This window comes from Rhea americana, unplaced genomic scaffold (genome assembly GCF_003343005.1).
Source record: "Rhea americana isolate MKP2758 unplaced genomic scaffold, rheAme1 scaffold_145, whole genome shotgun sequence".
Lineage (NCBI taxonomy): Eukaryota > Metazoa > Chordata > Aves > Rheiformes > Rheidae > Rhea > Rhea americana.
The window spans coordinates 724,125-748,423 of record NW_028185539.1 but is presented as its reverse complement, the minus strand read 5'-3'; the positions used below and the strand labels follow the sequence as shown (position 1 = coordinate 748,423).

The 24,299-nt window shown below is 39.9% G+C and overlaps 1 protein-coding gene across 1 annotated transcript; it reads left to right on the top strand.

Annotated features, from left to right (window-relative positions):
• The first annotated feature begins 1,941 nt into the window (after positions 1-1,941).
• OAT (ornithine aminotransferase) lies at positions 1,942-14,760 on the top strand. Its single transcript, XM_085299099.1, has 10 exons — positions 1,942-2,121; positions 3,807-4,033; positions 4,997-5,221; positions 5,345-5,440; positions 7,392-7,519; positions 8,934-9,056; positions 10,608-10,736; positions 11,750-11,863; positions 12,655-12,799; positions 13,879-14,760. The coding sequence occupies exons 2-10, from the start codon at positions 3,835-3,837 to the stop codon at positions 14,037-14,039; spliced, it is 1,320 nt and encodes a 439-aa protein (XP_085155225.1). The 5' UTR covers positions 1,942-2,121; positions 3,807-3,834; the 3' UTR covers positions 14,040-14,760.
• Positions 14,761-24,299: the final 9,539 nt, after the last annotated feature.

The following is a 24,299-nucleotide window of genomic DNA, read 5'->3' as shown; positions in this document are numbered from 1 at the left end:
GGCTGGCGGCGCCGGCGCGGGGCTCGTCCTGCCGGCCGCGCCTCCCCCGGGGGTCCTGAGGAGCGCCCGGTGCGCGGCGGCGCTGGAGGCTCGGCTGCGCTTAGACTTGGGCGTGAGCAGAGTGAGCGTGCTCCGGGCACTGGGCAGCGCCCGGCGACCGCGGCTGTGCGGCGGTGGAGGCGAGGGACGGCGAGGAGTGCTGAAATGACCGCGAGGACGGCGTGCACGGAGCTCCTCGCTGAATCATAGCTGCCGCTGAGCAGAGCTCTTCAAATCCGCCTTACAGCTGTGCCTCAGGCAGCTCTTCTAGTCTGATGCAAGACCTTCCCTGCTGGCTGACGCTCCTTGGCTTCTGCTGCTGAACGGCAGAGTCATGGTCTCTCTTCCTCACAGCCAATATTAAGTCTCCCCCCTCCTTACTGTGCCCCTTCTCTTTCCTGAGATTCAGTCTTGTCTTGCTGATCGTCAGAGACAGAGATTTTTCTTTACAGCTTTGTTCTAGATGCATCCAGAATTCCCAGCTTCTTTTTGTCCTAATCCTTGTAACATCCCACACCTCAGCTAAAATGATCTGGCCTCATTAGTGTACTTATGCAAGGCATATCTTCCCATGGAAGAATCCTTTAAAAAAAATCTGATTAATGCTTTCTTTCCTAAAGGAAGTAAAAGGGAAACCTCAAACTGGGTGATCTGTAATTCTTCCTGCTGAAATGTAGCTGTCTAATAAGGGGAGATGAGAGTTTCATCTCTTTACAGTTTTCATTTCAGTAATACCTGGAAATTGTCCAAAATCAGGGAAGTTCATGGTAGCATTACCTGCTCTGCCGTGGAGATGTGTCAAGGGCTCACAGTATCACAGAGCAGTTGTATTTAAGGAGCTAAGTAAATTGTAATTTTGATTGGATTTCTGCAAAAATTTTTCTCATATGGAGAAGTATTTGTCCTTTTTATTTGTAACGTCTTTTTATGACCGTCTTGAAAAGTATTAACGCAAATAACTAATACTTAACAGCATTTGCAATAACTGGTAAAATGCCCAGAACAGAGAAACTGCAAATATCTCTTGCTGGAAAAGAGGTTATTGACTCATTCCTGAAGACTTGCGTGGCCTAGCTGGCTTCTGTGAATGTGGAAAATAATATTTTAGCTTTGCTTATAAGTGAGGAGTATAAATATAGTATCTGAGGAGTCTGCTGAAAAAATTGCCTCTCTGTTTAAGATGGCACGTCCTGTGTGCAGTCTTCTTCCAACATAAATTTAGTATAAATCCATGACTTAATATTTGTGTCTCTGCAAACAGCCTGAAATAGCAATCGTCTAGTGTAAACTATCTCTGCGTTCTCCTGTTAATATGTATCTTTTGGTTAAGTTTTACAGTATAGTTTTGTCATTAGGTAGTGCAGTGAAACACAGTTGTGGCTCCTTAGATCTTCTAGTAGAGAGGAATACAGAGAAAATACAAAGCACCTCTCACATTCAGATTTTCTCACATGATGAACTATAGCAAAGGTGATAAAGATATTAATCAGACAAATTTCCTAAGCCATTAAAATGCTTATCCTTCTTAATGGATAGAGTGACATGAGGAAGGGAGCTGGCTGCATTTGTGTAGAACCATGTTTCAGCTCTTCCAGCTCCCTCTTTCTACATGTCATCTCTCTTCCCTTTTTATGAGAAGATGGGAAATCAGAGATATATTTCCTTCTTGGTGCCAAATGCTAGTCACTTCGATACTGTTATTTCCTGCAGTCCCCAACTGCAAGGAATCACAAGCTCTCTTCTATCTAGCTGTTGCAAAGCCTTGTGGAAACAGCAGAAGTGCTGTGCATTGCAAAAACAATTGTACGTTAACACTGAGAAGGTGGATAACAACAAAGCTAGAAACTTTGTTAGCAAACTAAGTATATTAAGAGAAGAGAGAATGTGCCAGCCATTGTTTTGTCCATCTCCAAACCGCTCCCAGTCTTTCCCATGCATTTCCTTCACAGGCAGAGCTCCTCACTTACGAACTTGATATTGAGTTTCCAGCTTGTTGCTGCTTTGGAGTGAACAGAAACCAGGCTGTACTTCAGGCTGATCTTCAATCTGAGGCAGAGTACTTTACAAAGGAGGCTGCATTTGGTAATTGAAGTTCTTGTCACTGTAATACGTAGTCTTAATTTTGGGCTAATTTCTTTTTACCAGTTTGTATGCGTGATGTTCTGCAAGACTAGAAACTTCAGCTCTGACAACTCTTGATCTTGCTAAAGTGACCGTCTTTCCCTTGCTGGCTCTCTGCGGTCCCCAGTACTTGGTGCTGTGAGGAGAGCTTGCTGGAACTGCTTTTAAAACGCAAACTCAGCATCCCATCTCTGAGACTGTTAGATATCTTTGCGCTGACTGAGTTGAAGACAGAAGGAAGAAAAGCAATTGCTTCTTTCTGTTGTTTTAAACTAAGTATTTCACAGCAAATTCTGCTTGGGTGCAGACTGGATATTTGGTATCCTATCTCAGGCTGAGGCTGGTAGTGCATACTCTCTTCCTACTCTTAAATTTTTCTAAGAAGGAGCAGGGCATATGTAGAGTAATCTTTTCTTAGGTGTCCTTCTAACTCGTTACAGACAGAGATTTTGGTCTTTCCTGGATTTGAGCTTTTCCACAAATGAAATGGTACAGACCTTTGCAGCAAAGTTTCCAGTTGTGTTGTCCCAATGTTGTGTATTCATCGTTGCTTTTTAATACTGTACCATAATTTGATAGTGCTGTCATAGAATTGTAGAGACAATTTGCATTTCATTGTAAAATATAAGTATGAAAAGATTTATTGCATGTTGCATAGCTCCCCTCCCCACCCCTAATTTAGATAAACTTTCCAAGTTTCTAGAGAAAGAAACAGTAGCCATGTAAGTCTGGAAATATTAATTATACTCTTTAGCAAATAATTACAGAATTTGAATAGAAGGGTGCCACCCGCTGCTGGGAATTAGACTATCTTCATATTCTCCTTTTGAAGGCTCATTGACTTGGTCACTCTGAAAGAGCAGATAAAGGAGAAAAAATGCAGTAGAAGTTCATGTGAATAACACATGCCTGAGTATTTGTCTCAGGAAACCCCACACCTCAGATTATCCTTAGATTATTTTATATTAATAGTATAAGATTATGTTTTCAAGGGGAATCACTAAATTTTTTCATAGCAAACACAATGTACTATAAAGAATACTTTATGTATAGACAACAGTGTTTTAACACTGAGAATGCAGTTTATGTAAAAACTCACAAGTCTTACTCCTTAGGCTCTAAGGAGTGGTCTAACCTTATCAAATTTGATTAATATTACCAGCTAAATATTATTCAGGTTGGATGCTTCTTGCCATGTTATATTATTTAATTAATGACTTTATGTCAAGATTTCACTTAAGGAATTTTTTGTTTTTTGTTTGAAAGGCACTGCAGTAGCACAAGAAGTTTGATGAACTCAATTTTTTACTGTTTCTCTGTTTTACCTAAATGTAGTTTATGTTAACAGATTTAGTCACATTTTAAGATAGACTGAAAAAGGAATGCTGTTGTATGTAAAATTATGTGATTAGGTCATTCACTTGCTGAGTCATACATTTTCCTCTTCTTTACACTGCTGTGAATATAAAAATTTCTTACTTGGTGGTAGTACCTCATTAATTGATAATTTATATTTCACAAGAGCTTTCCTAGTTGGGTTGCAGAGCAGTTGAGAAACCTGTAATCATGGCAGTAAAAGCACTTCAAGCACGTCATACATTTCTTCAGAAGAACTGCTAGTGCTAATTATTAACTTCTTTTTTCAGATCTATAACAGTATACCTGAAGTCAACAATGTTTTCCAAGCTAGCCCAGTCTCAAACCATTGCTGTTCTCCGTCGTGGTGTTCATGCTTCAGTGAGTTCTGCTACCTCAGTTGCTACTAAAAAAACCATCCAAGGACCTCCGTCCTCTGAGTACATTTTTGAACGTGAGGCTAAATATGGTGCCCACAACTATCACCCACTACCTGTTGCCCTGGAAAGAGGAAAAGGTATTCCCTTTAGGTTTCTCTGGGTGCTGTAGATGGGATGTGCTGTATGCATAATGCTTTTGACCATACTAGTTCCTGCACCTTTTTGTAGATTGAGATAATTGATGAAATAAAGACAATTAATGACTAATCGGAGAACTGGATGATTACACTTAAGGCTCTCTGGGGAAAAATATACTCTCTCTAAAATGATTTATCTAAATGGAGGCCTGAGAACTTTGTTTATTCAGAATAACTCATCAATAGTTTCAAGCAACTTTGTTTCTTGTGTCATCTTATTTGTGTGCAAACTTCAATGTTAAAGCAAACATCTAATAGTGTATTAGACCTATCTTTTTGCCCTGTGTACTGTTGCTGTCTTATTACTTAATTTTAATTTACTCTGATCTTTAACCATGTTTGATCTTTAACCATGTTAAATTCTATTGAGTTTTCACAGAAATGTGAAATTCCCCATGGTAGTTCAAACACCTGTTTACTAATATAACACATTTTGATTGTTCACAACTGTCAATCTCTAAATTTTGAGACCACTCAAATTCTGTATTATTAGTATTAGTATTATTTTATGACCTCTGTTGTGTTCTCAAAATTGTCTTACAGAAGTAATCCTCCCTAGCATCTTTTTAGGACTCAAAACAGAGACTGAGGAGAAATAATATTCTTGCACTGCTCACTAACTTAGTGGAACGGCAACTTTATAGGGGAACATCTTCTTTTCTTTATTCCTTGTGGGGGCACTTATTTATACTGTACTGGTTTCTTGCTTATGTTCCCCTTATCATTTGATTGATTCTTAGTTAGTGTGCCTGCTGCAGACATACCTTTCAGATATGTGCTAACAAATAACAAAAATACAATTTACATTTGGCCAGGTTGCTCTGTAGCTCTTGAGTTGTATTGTTTAGTATTAGCTCATGTTGTCCTTTATTTTGTGCATTTACCATACTTTTATTTTTCTAGGTATTTATGTGTGGGATGTTGAAGGCAGAAAATACTTCGACTTTCTGAGTGCTTACAGTGCTGTTAATCAAGGCCACTGTCATCCAAAAATTGTCAATGCTCTGAAAGCTCAGTCTGAAAAACTGACCCTTACATCTAGAGCATTCTACAATGATGTACTTGGTGAATATGAGGAGTTTATCACCAAAATGTTCAACTACAACAAAGTTCTTCCAATGAACACAGGTAGAAAAAAGTCTTCCTCCACTTTATTTCTGGTCTGTGAGAGTGAACGCTTGTAATGTTTGGTCCTGCCTCGATGGTCTGTCTTACGTAGAAGTATGATAATGGCATTGCTTTATGTTTCAGGAGTGGAAGCTGGAGAAACTGCCTGTAAACTGGCTCGGAAGTGGGCATACACTGTGAAAGGAATTCCAAAATACAAAGCAAAAATTATTTTTGCAGGTATGTTGAGTGAGTGATACAAGCTGTGGTAAATTCTGCAGTTGGAAAGCCTCTAAGGCTTTCCCTACTACTGTTTTTCTTCTGTATTCCTCAGTTACTCCGGAAGTTAGCCTTATCCCAGTAAAGGCATATGGTAGTCACTCTCACAGTGAGAGTAACAGCAATCTTGGTAAACTTAATATGGGACCCTGGAAAGTCCTGATTATGAGTGGTATACCTCTTGCCTTCATCTACGTACTCTGCTTGACCATAAGACAGGGGAAGGTTACCTATGACTGAAGAGACCATTGTGTGTTACTAAAAAAAATAAACTTATGCATTGGTATTCTTAAATTTGATATTCTTTAGTTATAGATGAAGTTTAGGTTTTTCTTTTTGTTTGCTTGTTTTTTAAATCAGTTCTACTATTGTTCAATGCTTCTGTGTTTTAGAAAACTTCTAGATTAAATCTGATTAAATACTGATGTTTGCTTGCTACAGCTGCAAAGGCTGTTTCTGACTCTTAGTACATATGGTGGCTGAACCATAAACTGTCATTAGATAGCAATTATAAACTGAAATTCAGAGTTGAATATTGCATTATGATTTCTAAGACCAATATATATCTTTTTCACTTTTAAGACTCCTTTAATATTTCTCCCTCCTTCTCATTAGTGAGTTAACTTTTGCTTATGAGCCACTTAACTTTTAATAAATGATTTTCCATCTTGATAAACTGGATATGCAGTCATTTTTTTATGATGCCATCCCGTTAACCATGATATTTAATGATGTGTCAGGTATTTGGAAAAGGTAGTAATCCTTGCAGGAGCTCTGCATTTTAGCAGAAAAAGGCTCTCTCTGAGCTTGGAGCAGACCAAAAAATGACTTTAAACATCAGGCTAGAGAACTTGTTCTAGATGCTGTGCTTGGCAGTGAGCCAGTACAGAGCCTGGTGTGCTAAGGTGCAAACAGCCTTTGATCAGTAGAGAGATAAGACTGCCCTGCTTCACGTAAGTTGGAGCTCATCAGGATACTGTGTTGCAGCAACATAACCTTGAGATGAAAAGCATGTGATTCACCAAAGCACATAGCAAAGATTGTTCGGCTATAAGATACAGTGTATTGTTATTTACATTGGTGATTAGAAAGAGAGGATCCCTACAGCTGGCTCAGTCAGTAATACGTTATTTCAGAATTTTTTCCAGGTTGAGAATGTCCTCTGCCCATTAGAATTGGAGTTGCACAATGAATTTAGTGGAGGAGAAAGAAAAGGCTTGATGTCGACATCATTTCTTAAATTTCCTTAGTTGTCTTAAGCACTCTATTATCAATTAGCTGAGAGTACACTGATTTAACTGGAATATTGAAATCAATATATGATAGCTTGTTGTAGTGATAATTGTTTCCTAGCCATTTTTAACTGATGTTTCTGTATGAAATAGCGTAATGTTACAATATTTAAAAAATATGAACAGTTTATTTTGGAACTTTGGAATGTATAGAAATACATTTTTGGCTAAAGCTTAATGGAAGCTTAATTTTTTTAGCACCTTAAATTCTGGGTGGTATTTACTTTTTTTCTGCATTTAATGGGTATTATTTATGAAAAAAACTGTACATTTTTCTAAAACCAGATAATACTGCTTTGTTTTCAATGTCTCAGATTACTAACAAAGCTTACAGAAATTTCGTGTACTTGCCGGCTTTTATACTATAACTGTCTTTTGTTTTTCCACTGTGCTTCTGATATAGCAATATGATCTACTTATAGGATTCATGCAAAATGCTAACAATTGGCAGAAAGATGCTAATGTTACACAACTCTTAAAATACAACTAGAAAGCATAGTTTTAATTGTCCTAAAAACTGCTCTAGCTCTTAGTTTTGCAACACACCCCTGTCAGCTATCTTAGCTGAAAACACATCATAACTTTGTTGGCTACATGCTCCGTAATTATCTTTCTTCTAGCTGGCAACTTCTGGGGTAGAACGATGTCTGCTATCTCTAGTTCCACTGACCCCACCAGTTATGATGGCTTTGGACCCTTTATGCCAGGTTTTGAAGTGATCCCATACAATGACCTACCAGCTCTTGAGGTATTTCACAATTTTATTCCCTTTTAATAAGTATCTTTTCAGTAAATAGCGAGGCAGGAAAATCAAAAGTCTATCCTTTAAAAAACGTACTTTAAGAAATATGTACCTAGACACATAAAAGAAATATACGTATTGTATTTCTTATAGGAAACATATGTGAATTATGCTTTAGATTTGATTTTTTGGCTTTTGCTTCAGAATGTAAAAGGAAAACCGTGCAATCTGTTTTATTTCCACATCATTAAGATGTTCCAAATATAATTAAAGAACAGCAGATAACTAAAGTATATTACAGTCAAGTAGAACACATTCCAAAGTTGGGATTTGGATTTTGAAACTATTATCTTGACCTACTTTTCTCAGAAATGCCATGGATTCCTCAATGACCAGATGGCTAGAATTCACCGCAGTTGCTCATAAGTCTTTTCAGTTTCACAGAATCTTTAAAACCATGCTAGGCTGTTATTTCACTTAGCTTCATGAAATGCTAGTGATTCTGCATTGCCCTGGGCATTCTCAGATGTGGCCTCTCAAGCTGTTGGCAAGGGTTGACCTTGATCAGTTAAAATCCATGAACACTTAGATCACTTAGATTTCTATTATGAGCAAGTTATGTGGAGAGGCTGGGGTTTTTTTTTAGATGGAGGTGCTTGCCTCCTAAAAGTTTGGATGAGGGAGACAAACGTTTCTCAGAACATTATGCATGCTGTGTGGAAAAACTTTTTCAGATTTGAACCTAAGTAAGGCTGTCCGGTGTAAAAGTTCTGTAACTGTTCAGTAGCTTTCAGCTAACTTTACTGAGGCTTTTAATGTGTTCTGGAGACCCTGAACTTAAATCCATGTCCATCAGACTGATAACAAAATAGAATAGGTTCTATTTATGGGGCAATATTGAGGAAAAACTGTAGCAAGTTCATCCTGTGAATCACTGTATCTCTTGAATCTCCTGGACTTCTAAATATTTTAAGGGTTGGTGGTGCAAGACTACAACTGTAGACTTTGCTGTAAGATGACAAAATTGTTCTGGAGAGGCTCTTTTCTTTTTTGCTGAAGGTTAACTGGGGTAGCGTTGAGCAATTGTTTGTCTTGTATAGGGTAATGCAAGCTGAGTGTAAAGTTATGAACTGATCTGATAATCTGCTTGTCTAGGTTTGCAAATTTTAAGGTTTCTAATTTCCTGAGCAAGCACACCAGCTAATCTTTCAAAGCAAACAGTGACATAAGCTTCTGTGCTGGAACTGAAATGTCACCCATAGTACTCATGCCAGGAGGTTGTGCATTATGCCCCTCTGAGATAGAAAACCGGGTTTAGAGCTAGGTTCTGCTACATATATTCGTCTCAGTATTTTTTAACTTCAACTCGAATAAAAGTTTTTCTTCTTTCTCTCTTTATCACTGTGTTCCACTTTCTCAGCGGGCACTTCAAGATCCCAATGCAGCAGCGTTCATGGTTGAACCAATTCAGGGTGAAGCAGGTGTGGTTGTTCCTGACAAAGGGTACCTGACGGGAGTGCGAGACCTCTGCACAAAACACAATGTAAGGAATTCACTGTGACAAGGTGGCTTAAAATTGCATGCTGTGTTTACTGGCCTATCTTGTAAGGTCATCCACATTTGCAAGGTATAGGATTTAATGCAACATTTAATAATTTCCCTTCCTTTCAGTGGAATAGAGTAGGGATAGTTCTCGGTAAGTTATTGCCAGAAAATACAAGAGGTATTTCTTAGCAGTGCTCATTTCCCCCACAACCTGCTTTCCACTGTTTCTTACTGCTGTCACCTATTTAAGTTTCTCATGGGAGTTCTTGAAACTGTATTTATCCAAAATTCATTTAACTTTCTTTTTTTTTCTNTTTTTTTTTGCATTTTAAGTTTCTTGGGCCAGAGGCTACCAAGGGTTAGTAACAATGATGGGTCACTGTATGAAACACTAAAGGAAATGAGCATATACTTGTAAATGTTCTTTCTAGATCTCTGAAGAGCAGAGATCTCTGTAGGTTGTTCTTCTATTTTGCATTTTCTTGCATTCTGTCTCATATGATACTCCTGACCCATATTCTATCATGTTCTGGCTGAGTTCTGGTATGAAGTGTTTAATTTTGAAAATGGAGCATTAGATACGTAATTTCTATTCTCCTATAGTGAGGACACACTGAATTAGACTTGGGTTCAATGTCTCTGGAAGGGGGGAGTATGTGTTTATGTATGTTTCTATGTCCTTCAGTTCTCATTGCTTATTGCTTCCTAAGCAGGCTGCCTTCCCTTCTGATTTCAGGACCAAGTTGGTCAACCTCTCCTACAGGCCTAGGCCATCTCCTTTATAAATGTAAGGAAAACGAAAACAAAATGTCTGCTGACTTTTGGCTTTTTATTCTCTTGGTGAAGCCTATTTGATTTAAAAATTAAGTCTGTTCCAATAGAACATCCTGATTCTTAAGTTGAAAGTGCTACCCATAAACCCTTCCAGATCTTCAGGAAGGTATCAAAATACAATCAATAAAGTTGGTTTCCATATTATTGTGGTACTTACCTCTCATGAAGAATAAAAGAGATATTTTATGAATGATAGTACAGGACAATAGTTTGCAATTTAGGAAAATGAGACCAACAACTTGGACCTAGATTCTCAGAGTTATCCAAACGCTTAGGTCCCATCAGACTACAAAACGAGCAGAGTCACTGAAATGGCCTTTTTTGGTAAACTGACCTTGGGAAACTTTTGATGATGTACTGTAAAGACAGACAAACTCTACATTTTTGGAAATCCCCCTTATTGTTGCAAATAATTCAATTTAAATAGATTCTGTGGTGCCTGCCTTATATAGAAAATATCTTTATGCTGATGATGTCAGAGAGAAATTGCTATATACGACAGTATGTTCATTTATCGGTAGTCTGACTTATCATATAATATGTATGTCTCCAGGAGCTTTGGAGGGGTACAGGAAGTATACTTTGTGTAATCTAGCTGAGTATGTAACTCTGATATATAGGGTATTGCTTTCATGAAAGATCATCAGAATTAGGTACGGAAATGAAAGTCATTTTCTCTTACATGTGGATTTTTCTTCTTTTTGTCCCTATAAAGGTTCTATTTATTGCTGATGAAATACAGACTGGTTTAGCTAGAACAGGGAAAATGCTAGCTGTTGACCATGAAAACGTGAGACCTGATCTAATCCTTCTTGGAAAGGCTCTTTCTGGTGGCCTATACCCTGTGAGTAACAAAAATATCCATTCATTGAATAATATTTTTAGGTAGTTAATACTGTAAGCCTACTAGTTGGAAGACAACTAAACAAACTACTTGTGTGTTGCTCTTGGAAACTGATGTTTAGAAAAATTAACTTCAATTTATGACTGAGATAGTCCAACCTGTGAGAGATGCATATGAAAAAAAAAAGAAATGTATAATGTTACATTGATAGCTGAAATGGCTGTGTACTGTAATGAACTTTCTGTACTGATGTTCCATTTGTTAGGATGGCAAGCTACTGGATATCATCTTCTCAGGCTGGTGATTTTTTAATTTAATTAATTAATTTATTTATTATAGCCCTGGTCAGTTAATTTCTTGAATTAAGTTGGTATATCACTATTTACTTCATTTAGATATTATCCTAGCAGGAACATAAGATTCCAATATTCTGCCTTTTATTCTGAAATTGCTGGTTAGTCTCTTACGCTCTCTCTGGAGAGTACTTCGTTACGGTCATTTTGTGATGAATTTCTAGATGAATTTTGAACAAGGGAAGAAAATATTAAAAACATATTTCTGAACAACTAACATTATTATTTCACTTGTTTGCGGTGCCCACATAACTTTTTTTTTTCCTCATATAGTGACCTAAGTTCCTGCAGATTAGGCCAGAAGTTACAGCCTGCCTTGATCTATTTCAGCCAGTTGAAGCTCTTTCTGAGTTCTTAAACAGAATATTGAATCTTAAATTCTTGAAATAATATTCATTATGGAGAAATGCCTCTCAGCTGTACTTAGATGTTATATATTGCCTTTATAGCTAAATGTGTTCACAGAATAGGAGGGGATTAGGCTGTTATGTGATTGTCAGATATAATCTCTTCTATACAGAGCTGGGAATATAAATGTAATTTACCACCATAACCTGAAAATTGCCATTTCCTGAGCACTACGGAAAAGTTTGTTTCAGAGAGATTTAATTTTACTCTTCTAAAAATATATAAATGAATTGGCTGATCTTTCCATTTTAGGTCTCAGCAGTGCTATGTGATGATGAAGTTATGTTGACCATTAAGCCAGGTGAACATGGATCTACATATGGAGGAAATCCATTAGCTTGTCGTGTGGCCATAGCAGCACTGGAGGTTTGTGCATTTAGAGGCTTGGATTCCAAAGGAAAAAGGGTGTCATGCTGACATGATCATACTTTCTTAGCTTAAACAAATGGTTTTATTGGTTGTGCTATAAGTAGAAATCGAGCTTTTAGTAAGAATGGAAAATTGGCAGTGATTAACTGTCTGCATATATAGCACATCACAAAACAAATTCTAAAGTCTTAATCAGAAATGTGTCCTAATTTCTGTGTATTTTATTATTTTAGTGTTTTAAATGACAAGGAAGATTTCAAGGCACTTAAATTCAGTAAGATAATTTCACTAAGACATTTTTAAATCAACTTATTTTACTATACCATATTGAAGAGGCTGCTGGTGTGTGAGCTTAATAACACATGTGCTACTGGAGCTGAAACAGAAGCTAGTAAAATACCTTGTTGAGAGTCCGTATTCTAATCATTCCGTGACTGTGTAATTAACCTCATCTAATGCAAGTCACTCAAAGCCTCATCATTTTACAGTATGTAGACTTGGACAAACTCACAGATTACAAAGCCTCAGAGGTTTAACATTTACTTATAAATAATGACAAATAAAAACAATTAGTATTGAATAAAAATTCAGGGAGATTTAACTCTGATAAATGTGAGAGAACAAATGCTTGATATTTGTCAGCTTGAATGTGCAGCCTTTGCTGTGACACTTGGCATGAAACAGCTTTGTATCTGAGCAATTCTAATACCACTGTATATGGTGTTGGAAAGGATGACTAAAACAAATGCACTGCCCTTCACTTGACTGTAGCTCTTACTTCCTCTTAGGTAATTGAAGAAGAAGACTTGGTTAAAAATGCAGAAGTAATGGGTAACATATTGAGAAATGAGCTGATGAAGGCACCATCTGATATTGTGACTTGTGTGAGAGGAAGAGGACTATTAAATGCAATTGTGATTCGGGAAACCAAAGGTAAGAAAATATAACCAACTGTAGAATCATAGCATGAAAAAACAGTGTTTTTAACTTAAATTAAGGTATCTTTGTGGAGTAGAGGGTTGGCTTATTGGCGTTGTATTTGCTTTCAGATCTTGGCTATAGTATTGTAGTACCCTACTGAAAAATTGTTCTGGTGTCTCTTTGCTATTAAAAGTAATATTTATTTTATTTTTTTTCCTAACTAAATCTAGAAAAAAAGAGGGAGAGTTGTGTTGTTTGTTTTTTATAATTTCATAATGTTCAAACCTGATGGTGAACCTGGCTGCCAATAGATACCCTTTTCACCTGGGGAAAATTGCATTTGCCACATCTGGATAGCTAGCTTTTGTCAGACTATAGACAGATTAACTTTCTGGAATTGCAGGCATCTCTTCTGCTTTGCTGCCCAGGTTGTTTATTCCAGGATAGTTAGAACAGTATAATGAATACTTTAAGGAAAAGGAAGGGAAGAGCTATTGACTGACTAAGAACAGGTTTCTAGTGATTAACAGCTTGAATTACACCAGAAAATGGCTTAAAAGCCATTTATTTTTGTCATGAATATGCTAAGTGACAAAGTGCTGTAGGGAGGTGATATTTCTTAAGACTTGCATGTGATGCACAGAAATCCAAGCATAAAAGCAAGCTTGTCTGAAGTCCTGTTGAGACCTCCTCTTATATCCCCATTGTAGCCTTCTTTTTCTTAAGTAGTATTTACTATATCTGGACAAACGTTCAACTGCGAAGGAGCAAAACTCAATGTGCTAGTGGCAGACTTCTGAGTTCCTTCAGACAGAACAGTTTTGTAGCTGTCTTGCCTGTTTCATTGCTGCTTTTATCTGGGGAGATGTTCAGAACTGGCTGCTATCCTTATGAGGAGGAACACCCTATATTTAAGTTTGCCAGATGGAAAGCGATTCACACATATCGTGCACTGCAGCTGTGCCACTTATTCTGCTGCAGTGTAAGCATATCTCTTTTGTTTTTTCCCCCACCTCTCTCACCCCTTCACCTTTTTCTTTATTATTATTATTATTATTTTCTCTCTCTCTCTGTTTTTCCTTTAATTGTAGACTGTGATGCCTGGAAAGTGTGTTTGCGGCTTCGTGATAATGGACTTCTTGCCAAACCTACGCATGGTGATATCATTCGGCTGGCACCGCCGCTTGTGATTAAGGAGGATGAAATTGGAGAGTGCATTGAAATAATTCATAAGACCATTCTGTCATTCTAATTGTATGGCTTTTCAAGTGTATCTGCTGACTGTCCCAAGGTGGTGTGTTGAAATACATGCTATGGAGGCCTGCTCTTGAAGCAAGCATCTTTCTTTCATCTAAGAGGACTTAACTCTTTAAAATTTGGCTATATCTTTAAATTATATTGGATCTGAAGAAAATAAATCATGATTCTAAAGAGCTTCAAATCTTAATGTGTGGAAATGAAGTGATGAGGTTCTGTTCATCTAGTTATGTACCTACTGAAAATTTGAGTTAGAATGTTTGAGGAGAGATATATGTAGAAATTTGTTTAATTATTGAAAGTCTTGCCCAAAGTTGAAAGAGTAATTTATATATGTTTTAATAAGAGTGGTCATGAACTCTCATAGAAATCTCCAGAACTTCAGATTTGACATCTTTGCCCCTTGGCAAGATGTCGTAGGGCAGAAGCACTTGTCATTATGGTTGAGTTTCTTTTTCTTATTTGTAGCTAGGAAAAAACTTATAACGCTGAAGATGTGACAAACTGGATGTTATGCTGTTGAACTCAAGAAGCATCAGGTTATGTTCTGTATGTAAAATATTTTGACTATGTAACATGAGTTGCTGTTTTCAAGGCTATTCTCAGTGCTTGGCTTTGCAATCTGTAAAATAGATCTGAGAGTACAGATCTGCTTTTACAGCTATAAAACTTTCTATAATCTAGATACTTACATTAAAACATATGTTGAATTAAAACATACGTTGCATTGAAACAATTAGGGCTACGAAGACGATCGGAGGGCTGGAGCCTGCCCTACGAGGAGCGGAGCGAGAGCTGGGCCTCTTCAGCCTGGGGAAGAGAAGACTGAGGGGGGATCTGATCAATGTGTACAAGTACCTGAAGGGAGGGTGTCAAGGGGATGGGGACAAACTCTTTTCAGTTGTCCCGTGTGACATGACAAGAGGCAATGGGCAGAAATTGAAGCACAGGAGGTTCCGCCTGACCATGAGGGGGAATTTCTTCCCTGTGAGAGTGATGGAGCACTGGACCAGGTTGCCCAGAGAGGTTGTGGAATCTCCTTCTCTGGAGGTCTTCAAGGCCTGCCTGGATGCAACCCTGTCTACCATGCTCTAGGTGACCCTGCTGAGCAGGGAGGTTGGACTAGATGATCTCCAGAGGTCCCTTCCAACCTTACTGATTCTATGATTCTATGAATTAATGTGCAATTCAAATCAGCAGTGTATTCAAAAAGAGTGAACCTGACAGGCCGCTAGCCAGAGCCACAGCGAATAATGGTACTTTTGCAGTCTACGTGTTTCTAACAATCTTCACATTCAAGATTCTGCTGTACTTTTTCCAGACTGCTGCTTCTGCACCTTCATGCCTTTGGATGCTGGCAAGTGTGGTATTAAGCATGCAGCTGCAGAGGTGGCTGCTATTGTTGTGCTAGGTTGTTTCTTTGTATTTATTAATTAGCTGAGTTAGTTTTAGTTGGGGCTGAACCCTTATTAATCGCTGTTAATAAAAAATGTTCCCTTTGCCCAGCATAGTGATTAACTGTAGTCACATGTTTATGGTGTGAACTGGTAAATAATCCAGTGACATTTGAAAAGCAACACAGTTTATTGAAAAGAGCCGTTCTGCTGACTGGGATCACTAAGGTTTACTCTGCCTTCTTTTGGCTGAAAGGGCTCTACGGCAGGAGACTTTATAGTCTTCTTGGGCAATCTGTTTCAGTGCTTCACAGTCCTTGCTGTTAGCAAGTCTCCTATTATATTCTCCACATTGCTCTTGCTGCAGTTTAAGCTCATTTTTACTGTCTGCCAGGGCCACGGAGAACAACAGTCTATACAACAGTCTTTTTACAAACCTAAAGATTGTAGTTTCTTGTTTCAGCCATTTCTCCTTCTTTAGGAGAATCTCGCCTCTTTCTTGATAGGCAACGTTTTGTAAGGCCCTTAGCCATTCTTGCTGTTCTCCTTCTACGTTTCAGTGCTCCAGCTATCCTCACTAATGCTGAGCAGAGCGGGATTAGTTCGTGTGACTTGGATGCTGTACTCCATTTCATGCTTCAGTATTGTGGTTTGGATTTTCCTGCAGTATCATGGCATTTTTATCTCTGTTCAGCCTGTGCTCCCAGACTCCCCTTTGTGCAAAGTGTTTTGAAGAATAGCTTTGAAGCTGGTTTTTCCCCATCTTTTGTTTGTGCAATAAGCAAGAAAACCCTGCATGTCAAATTCTGTGGTCCAGTCTATTTACTTTTAGGCTCTAGTGTTTGGGCTGTTTCTCTGGCATCATTTTAGTCTCTGCTCTTGTTGTCCTACCTGTTTTGTGGTTGCAGATTTACTAGACAAGGAATGCTCAGAACTCAAAAAATGTTTCTACAGTAGACCACTGGCTGACCGATTTCTGGGCTTTCTATTCATCGCACAGATATTTCATGAATCCCATTTCCTTGGCAAATTTATGAAAACCAACATATGTAATGCTTTAAATGCCCTTACTTAGTGTCTAGGTAATTGAGACATCTTCATGTCTGACCTAAAAGTCTCCAGAGCCAGTAGGCATGTTCAGAGCACAACTGCCATGCTTTAGTGGAGCTAGGCCACTTGCAAGGTAGTGGTGTGTGGTTCTTGACCTAATGTCCATATGGTGGTGTCTGGGATCTGCCTCCAGAAGGTAGCTCCAAACGTGACTCTCGTGTCTCAGACAAGAGCGTTCATCTCTGGTGCCCTTCTGAGGGGGGACACACACACTGCTCTTGCTTGTGTAGCAAACCAATAAAGTGTTGATGGGGCCAGGAGCACAGCAAGGGGAGGGTATTTGACTGCAGCCAAGGTGCTAGAGCAGATAAGGGTTTTTTGATTATTTGGTTTAATTACAGTTTAACTGTCAAAACAAGTATAGACTTACATATATTGTTTTGAGAGCAAAGATCAGAACCTAGAACTTTCTTTCCCAGACGTTAACTCTGTCAGCAGTTACTGTCCACTCTAACGACAACCAAAAACATCTTACCAATCCTCAGTGAGATAACAGGAGAGCTGGAAAGGCCAAAAGAAACGTCGGAAGGCCTCCTCTTCTGCTGGCAAGATTATGCACTATTAGAAAGATACCTTCCTTCGGTATGTCCTGTGTGTTTTGGGAGAGAGTAGGCAAAAGAAGGGCGAAGGATTTACTTTATTATGTAAAACGATTTTTCTTTTTTTGGTCGATCTTTTAGTAGGCATATAGTGAGTGGGATTTGGCCAGTTTTCAGTGATACTGCTTAAAACTCTCAAACTCAAATACAGCTGCTTGTATAAATGGTGTTCCTGTAAATCAGTCTCCAGTTTTGTTGTCTGGGATTTTAATTAGCCTTAGAAATTTTCTTCGGGGCTTTTATTACCAAAAAATGTAGACAACTAAAGTGCCTTTACCCTCTTAGTGCCAGAAATTCAGAGCTTTCGGGTTTGTGCTTCATTTACATATTGCTCAAGTGCATAATGGCTCTATGGAAAGTTTCAGTTTCAGGCGAAACTGAAAATCATTTAGAAAGTAATGCAGTATAGACTCTGAAATGTACAAAGGGAATACACAAGCTATTTCATAGTATTTTATGAATTTGATTTTTTGCACCATAACTACAGGAAATGAAGAAGTGAGAAAAGCAAGCTCAGAAAATGCCCTTTTAGTTCTTCCCAGTACTTTTCCAAGTGTTTCTTACTTTGTATTAGAGATGACAGTGTGGAAAAGGCATCTCTTTCGTGATGCTTTCTTCTAGTGTAATTGAAATTTATATTTAAAATGATACTTGGAAGAGATCTGAATATTTAAGACAGATTATTTACCCTAATGTTTTAGCTTTAACAAGAGTTATACAGCATTAAAACTTTACAAAGATAAGAGATATGTATCTACAAAATGTTGCTTTACGTTTTTGACTGTAAAAGCTTAATCTGTCTGCATTGTATTGTACTCTGCATCTATTTTTGCAGAGTAGCTTCTGATATCTGTTTGCATCAGGTATCGTATATGAAATGCTTTTTTAAATGAACAGTGACTTTGCATTCAGTACTGGGCAAACACGGGGAGGTAATCTAAGCCCCTAAGAGCCAAACCAGCATTCCTCGCACACCCAGAGCTGCCATTGACTTCAGTGGAGGCTTTGTTTGCAGAAATAATGCAGAATTGTGCTAGGTGCCTAGGCACTTTGGCAAGAGGAGCGTGCATGTTTTTTTGGCATGAAATCATGGAATATATATACTAGCAGAAAAAAAATTAATCTGTTTATGGATAAATGCAAACTAAGATTTAAAGGCACCACACAAAACAGTGAAGAGAGAGAGAAATATAATGCAAGTTTTCCAGCAGTCTTGGAAAACTTGCTTATGGCATTGTCCTTTATCCAGGTATCTTTTCAGCCTCAGAAACATGGATTTATGTCATCAAACAGTATTTTCTAAGTTAAAACCTTTTTAAAAATGCTTATTTTAAAGGAATTAAACACCTACCAATCATGACTTGCTAAAGAATTGCACATCTGGAACCTGTTAGAAGTTTCTATGATGAAGCAATCTCTGTTTTGTTTGTCTTTCACCAGCAGTGCTAGCGGTTTAGTTAAGTAGAAAAACATGCTTTAGTTGTGTGTGTCTATTTTTTTTTTTGGGGGGGGGGGGGTGCTGGGTGGGAAGAGGGAGGAGTAGCTGCTGCTTGTTCACTTTTAATCTTTTCCATCTTTTGGCAGCAGATGGAGCTAGAAGCTCAGCTTTGTGCTAAAAGCTTGCTACTGGGCGCAGAGTTCTCGGAGTGTGTGACTCCTGAGGGCTTGTTTTTCATCTTCAGTAATACAAAAAGTGGCACAAACTTTAGTCCTATCTCTGGGTACTATCTCAATGTGTAATTTACAGTGTGTATTCATGTGGCTAATCTTTGTTAGGGATGGGACTGTGAGAAGATTTCCTGTGCCTCTAGTATGACAAATACTCTGTAATTCATAGCTGTCAACATGTGACTGGTAGAGATGTAGTGATATCCGAGAAGGAAAAATAGAGGTTTCTCTTCTCAAAGCATTGAAGTAGAGCAGATCAGAAGCTGGAGGGTTGAGAGGAGATTTTAAATATTACTTTAAATTAGGAAATCTCTTTCCGTGGGCCTCTCTGCAGTGCTACAATCCAGAGTGAGAGACTTAGCCAGTTGGAGTTACTGTATTTTTACAGTAAAAAGAGATGTCTTGCTGAACACTAATTCAGCTGTAGGCAGGAAGAAGAGACAAGACAAAGCTGTACCGGCACTTTTATACAGATAACAGCCTTAGTTGTACTCTCCTAGAAACCTTACTAAACCGCTGCCTTGCCCCTACGTGCTGGGGGTCTTGGCATCTGTGCCAGATGCTTGGCGGTGGTAGCTGGTAGTGGTGCCGTGGCTGTAAAGCCGTGTGGGAACTGGAGGGGTTATAGGGGCCTGCTTCAGGCAGGCGGAGAGCTGACGGGGTCAAAGGAAAACTACTCAATTGGGCCAGCGCTTAAAACGCTCCTTTGTTTCTCTTTCGAATGCAAGCTGAAATGCTTTGATTTTCACGCGTAGGGCAGTCTGCTTGCACGCTGTAGCCCAGTGTGCTGAATGCTAACGTGGCCCAGATAAGACATGACCGTAATGAGTCCTTTTCGGTTGTTAGGTCCCTCCCCGGCTGCTGTCCCTGCATGTGCTTGTTGAAGAACTCTGAGCAGAGCGCGTGCTATCTGGAAAATCCCCGGGTTGTTATCAGCACTAGTCCAAATAAGAGCAGAAACTACCTCCCCCTCACTCATATAAAGTCCTATAAATTTACTGTAATTTAGGCTATGTATGAAGGCCCTGAAGAGTCCTGACCCTTTGCACAACACAGTAAACCAAACAACGGCCTGGACCTTGAATGAACTCCCAATCGTTCCCTAGGGTCTGACACATGGGAGACCTAATCCTCAAGTTAATACTGTCAGTCAGAGAAGGTGAGAGATAGGAACTGGGAAAGGCAGGCAGACTTGTGCAACTTAACTTGAAATAGCAGAAAGCACAGAGAGACTGAAAAGAAGCAGGGTTCACCCATCTGGGTATTTCTTTGCAGCAGGGACGGAGGGGGCCTGGCTTAGCGGAATACTGCCTGGGCGTAGGTTTGTGTGCGAAACAGCACTGGGTAAAATGGCAGCTTGAACAGACTGTCCAGCTAGGACTGGCACGGGCATGCGAGTCACTCCGGCACTTCCCACTTGGCATTAAAGTAGCCAATGCCTGGTCTATAGGTACTGCGGTAACTGCCAGTTAGGACTGTACTGAAGGAACTGTCAGGCTCCCAAAGATGCTGTGGAGGTTTCCTTAGCTTTCGGAAAGAGTCTTGAGACCTTAGAGGGAGAAGACTCACATGAGCACTTACCATTATTAATGACTGTATCTATAGTTCTCTGTGACAACAGCATCTATTTTCCAGTATTCCTGTACAGTTTTTCAGTTCTTTTACCCTTAATGACAAGCAGAGAGGTGCTGCTGTGCACAGACATTAAATATGAATTATTTGATATTTCAGAAGCTTATTTTTAGAATGTGTGAATATCTCAGCTTCCCCAAAAGTGGGCATTCATTTCCACCCTGAGGGACACAGAACATCTGCAGAAAGCATAAAATATACGAAAGCTTTGGCTATTATCCTGCACTCCAGGAAACCACACTTTCTGCCATCAGTGACATGGCACCTCCTGCTCACTGACTGTAAAGGATCATCATTTTGCCCAGCCTTAAACGAGAAAGATGAGCTGATTTCCACAGGCACCCACCTGCTCTGTCATCTCAGGATGGCAGAGGAGGAACACTTTCTGTTTATTTGTGTAAGCCCATGAAGTGCTTTATAGATGCAGAAAAAAAATGCTTTTGCACAGTGTTTCAGAAGTCTGACACCCAAACCTTAGTCTGGACTAAATGTTGTGTGGAAAATTATTAATCATGTTGCATTACAGATGCATAACTAATATTTTCATGGTGGAAGTGGGGTAAAACCATGTTTAAGCTGATGGGTGTGAAGGGCAGTTTTTATTCAAGGCACAAGAAGATTAGACTATGAGAACCTGCTGCCAAAATAGCCCATTCCTAAGGTTTGCCAGAAACGAAGTTGTAAGGATAGGGGAGCTTGTGGTACTGTTTAAATATGCTGTGCCCATGTATGAACGGAAGCACTGAGATAGAGTCAGAGGCTAGACAGGGAAACACAGCACTGAGCACAGCGCTTCCCGGTTTACCGGACAAGGTAATGTCCTTGCTTTCCTTCTCCATTGAATTTGACTGCATACAAGCTCTTGAGACATCATGAATGATTTCTTACTAGGAGATGTTCTATGCCTGGCATGACTGGACCCTAATTTCCTTTTCTGGCATCTATGTAATGCCATCATGTTCAATAATCCCTGAATAAAGCGTGCCAAAACATAGCCAGGGCTGAAAACTTATATTTTACATTGCAGAATCTTACCCTTTGGAAAGGAAAAAAAAAAAAAGACAGGGAAAATTACGCTGTTGTATGAGACGCATGACACCAGGGGCTGCCCTGGCTTTGTCTCCCTGCATCAGGCTGCCTCTGTCCCCTGTGGGAGGCTGTGCATGCCCATGGAGCAGAGCCACGTAATCGGGAAATTTTGTATTGTCTAGACGGCAATAAATGTCACGCAGCTGGAGTGCAAATGCAGAGCCACGGCCTTGCTGATATACTTTTTGATCCCTCACTCTCTCATCTGCAGGAACAGTTCCTTCACATCAAGGTTAAAGTCAGTGTGAGAAAGGGACTGAGATTTGCATGCGGTATGGGCTCTGAGCAAAACTGAGGTTTGAGCTCCCAGCTCTGACGTTAACCTTCAAGAGCACAAAAATGAAAACAAGATTAAAGCCGTATCAGACAGGCGTTCCTGTGCAGCCATTCAGTTTCTAGGGGATGATGTCTGCATCATTAAAGATGTTAGATGGATGCAGATAGTGGCTTTTCCAAGCAGAGCTGATTCTCGATAGGGAAGGAGATAATGCAAAAACATCATTCTGAAAAGCCCTCTTCTTCATGGCACTGTGTAGATGGAGTGAAATGATTTTATTAGTGAGATCGCATAACAGGGCTTTCTAAGATGATAATACTCCTGCCAGCTCCTGTCTTAGCTCAGTAAGAATGAGTCACGGGGATGCGCACCTTGCTGCTCAGCTTTACCGCCAGCTGTTGGGTTTTCCAGGAAAGTCTCTGGGTATTTCTGACAGTTCTCCAAGCTAACACGTGCAGCTAGAGTGCCGACCTCTGCGGAGGTGGAAGGCGTTGCAGGGACCCAGGCAGCGCGGGGTGCTCTGTGCGCTCACTGCTGTTCTGCGGGCTCAGGGACACATGGGGACTGCGTTTTCCAAGCTTGAAGTCAACAGCGTGTCATTCACATGACGTGAGCTCGAGCAGGAACATTTCGGTTTAATCTAGCCCTCTGCCCATGCTATTGTTCTGCAGGCTGGTGGGTGGTCACATGCTAAACCAGTAACAAGTAAATTAAATCCAGAAAGGAGGAGTGGGAACCATGCAGCCTGCACAGCCCTCTGGCTACCTGCCGTGCTGGCCTCGTGCTCCCCATCGCCCGCGGTGCGCTTCTGGGCGAAGCTCCCAGCGCAGGCGGCTGTCGGGCTCCAGCTCCGGGGCGCACGTCTCTGTCTGCGTGGGGCTGGACTGCAAAGCTGCACGGCTGGGAATTCACCGTATTTGTGAGTTTGCAGGACAGTCCTAAAAGCCTGGGAAAAAGGAAAACACGCAAAAGTGTGGGTGTATTTTGGGGGAACCCCTGCAGCTGCCTCTTAGTCTTTTCTTCATTCCATCTTTTCCCCACAGGTTTATGTCCAGTTTGAGAAACAATTATTGAGTATTGACAGAATAAGCTGATACACATTTGCTTGTTGCAATAAGATCCTAGTCACTCAGGAGGGACTGAATGGCAGGGTGAACGAGGGCTAGGGAAAACCCAGCACATTCAAAGAAATGTTGATGCTTGGCCCATCTCAGGAGAGTCCTTCAGTCTTCTTTTCTCTTGGCAGAATTAAAATTTTAGAGCTTTGGAGAAAGTGCTTTTAGAGCTTCAAGATATGTCTGGAAAATGTTCAGTAGCTACCTGAAAAAAGACAGAAATAATGAGGGCATGAAAACATGAGGTTACAGGGTAGGAGGAATCAGAAGTCATTGAGGTTGCACAAGAATGATGAAGCAGCTTTGCAGGAACAGAAACCAAGCGCTGGCAGTGGTGGGAGATTACTGAGCCCCTTTCCACCCATGCTTTCCTGGTCAGAGCTCTCTCCCCAAACCTGGGAAGCCACAAAAAAATTCCTCCTCTGCACAAGGGGATGTGGACCATCATTTCCCATCTCATCCCTTTCCTGCCTTAATCACGATTCCTTGCTCCACTCAGGCGTTGGAGAACTCTTCTTAAAGGTTTAGCTCAGTCTCCCCTCACTTTTCTCTTTAAGATGAAGCAATGCAGATGTCTGGCTGCTTCCGCTGACATTGTCTTTAAACCACGTAGCAGTTTCGTTGTTCTCTCCAGCTGCTGAGCTCCCCAAACTGGTTGAAGCCTTCAGATGAAGCCTTTCCAGGGCTTATTTAGGGCATTAGTACACTTTACGATACATGTCTGACAGGCTATTCTCCACAGACAGCTAAGCAGGGTATATATATATTTTTTAACAGCACGACTCATATCCCACTTGCAACCTGTTACAACCACACATTGCTGTTTTTCCATTGCATGTTAATGCAATAGATTATTCCTGCCCAAGCATCATATCTGGCACTTGTCTCTGCTGCCACCTCTTTCCCCAATTTCTCAAGATCTGACTGCATTTTAGTGTTGACAGTACGTACTTACAAGCTTACTCTTTCTTCGGCTGTGAGGGTTAACGAAAACCCTGAACCAGGTGCAGGATAGACCCTTGCTAACTTCTTCCTTCCCTTTTTACAGCAAGCCACTGGTAGCTGCTCTCTGCTTGCTGCTAACTCTCAGATTTGCACCCAATCCTACACTAGTTTCATGGGCGCTTTGTTTCCAGAGTTTAGTTTTGAGAGCGTTGTTTGAGACAGCAACACGAGCCTTTCCAATATGAAGATACATGCCTATTGCTTTTCCCTTATTCATGAGACTTGCCATCTGTTATGGAAGAGACTAATAATGATTTGACATGATATTTTCTTGATAAATCCACCCTGCGTGATCTTGCCCGAGCTGTGAGTTTTCTCAGAGATGGGCTATGAAGTATCAGAGTATATTTGAATAGACAATATTCA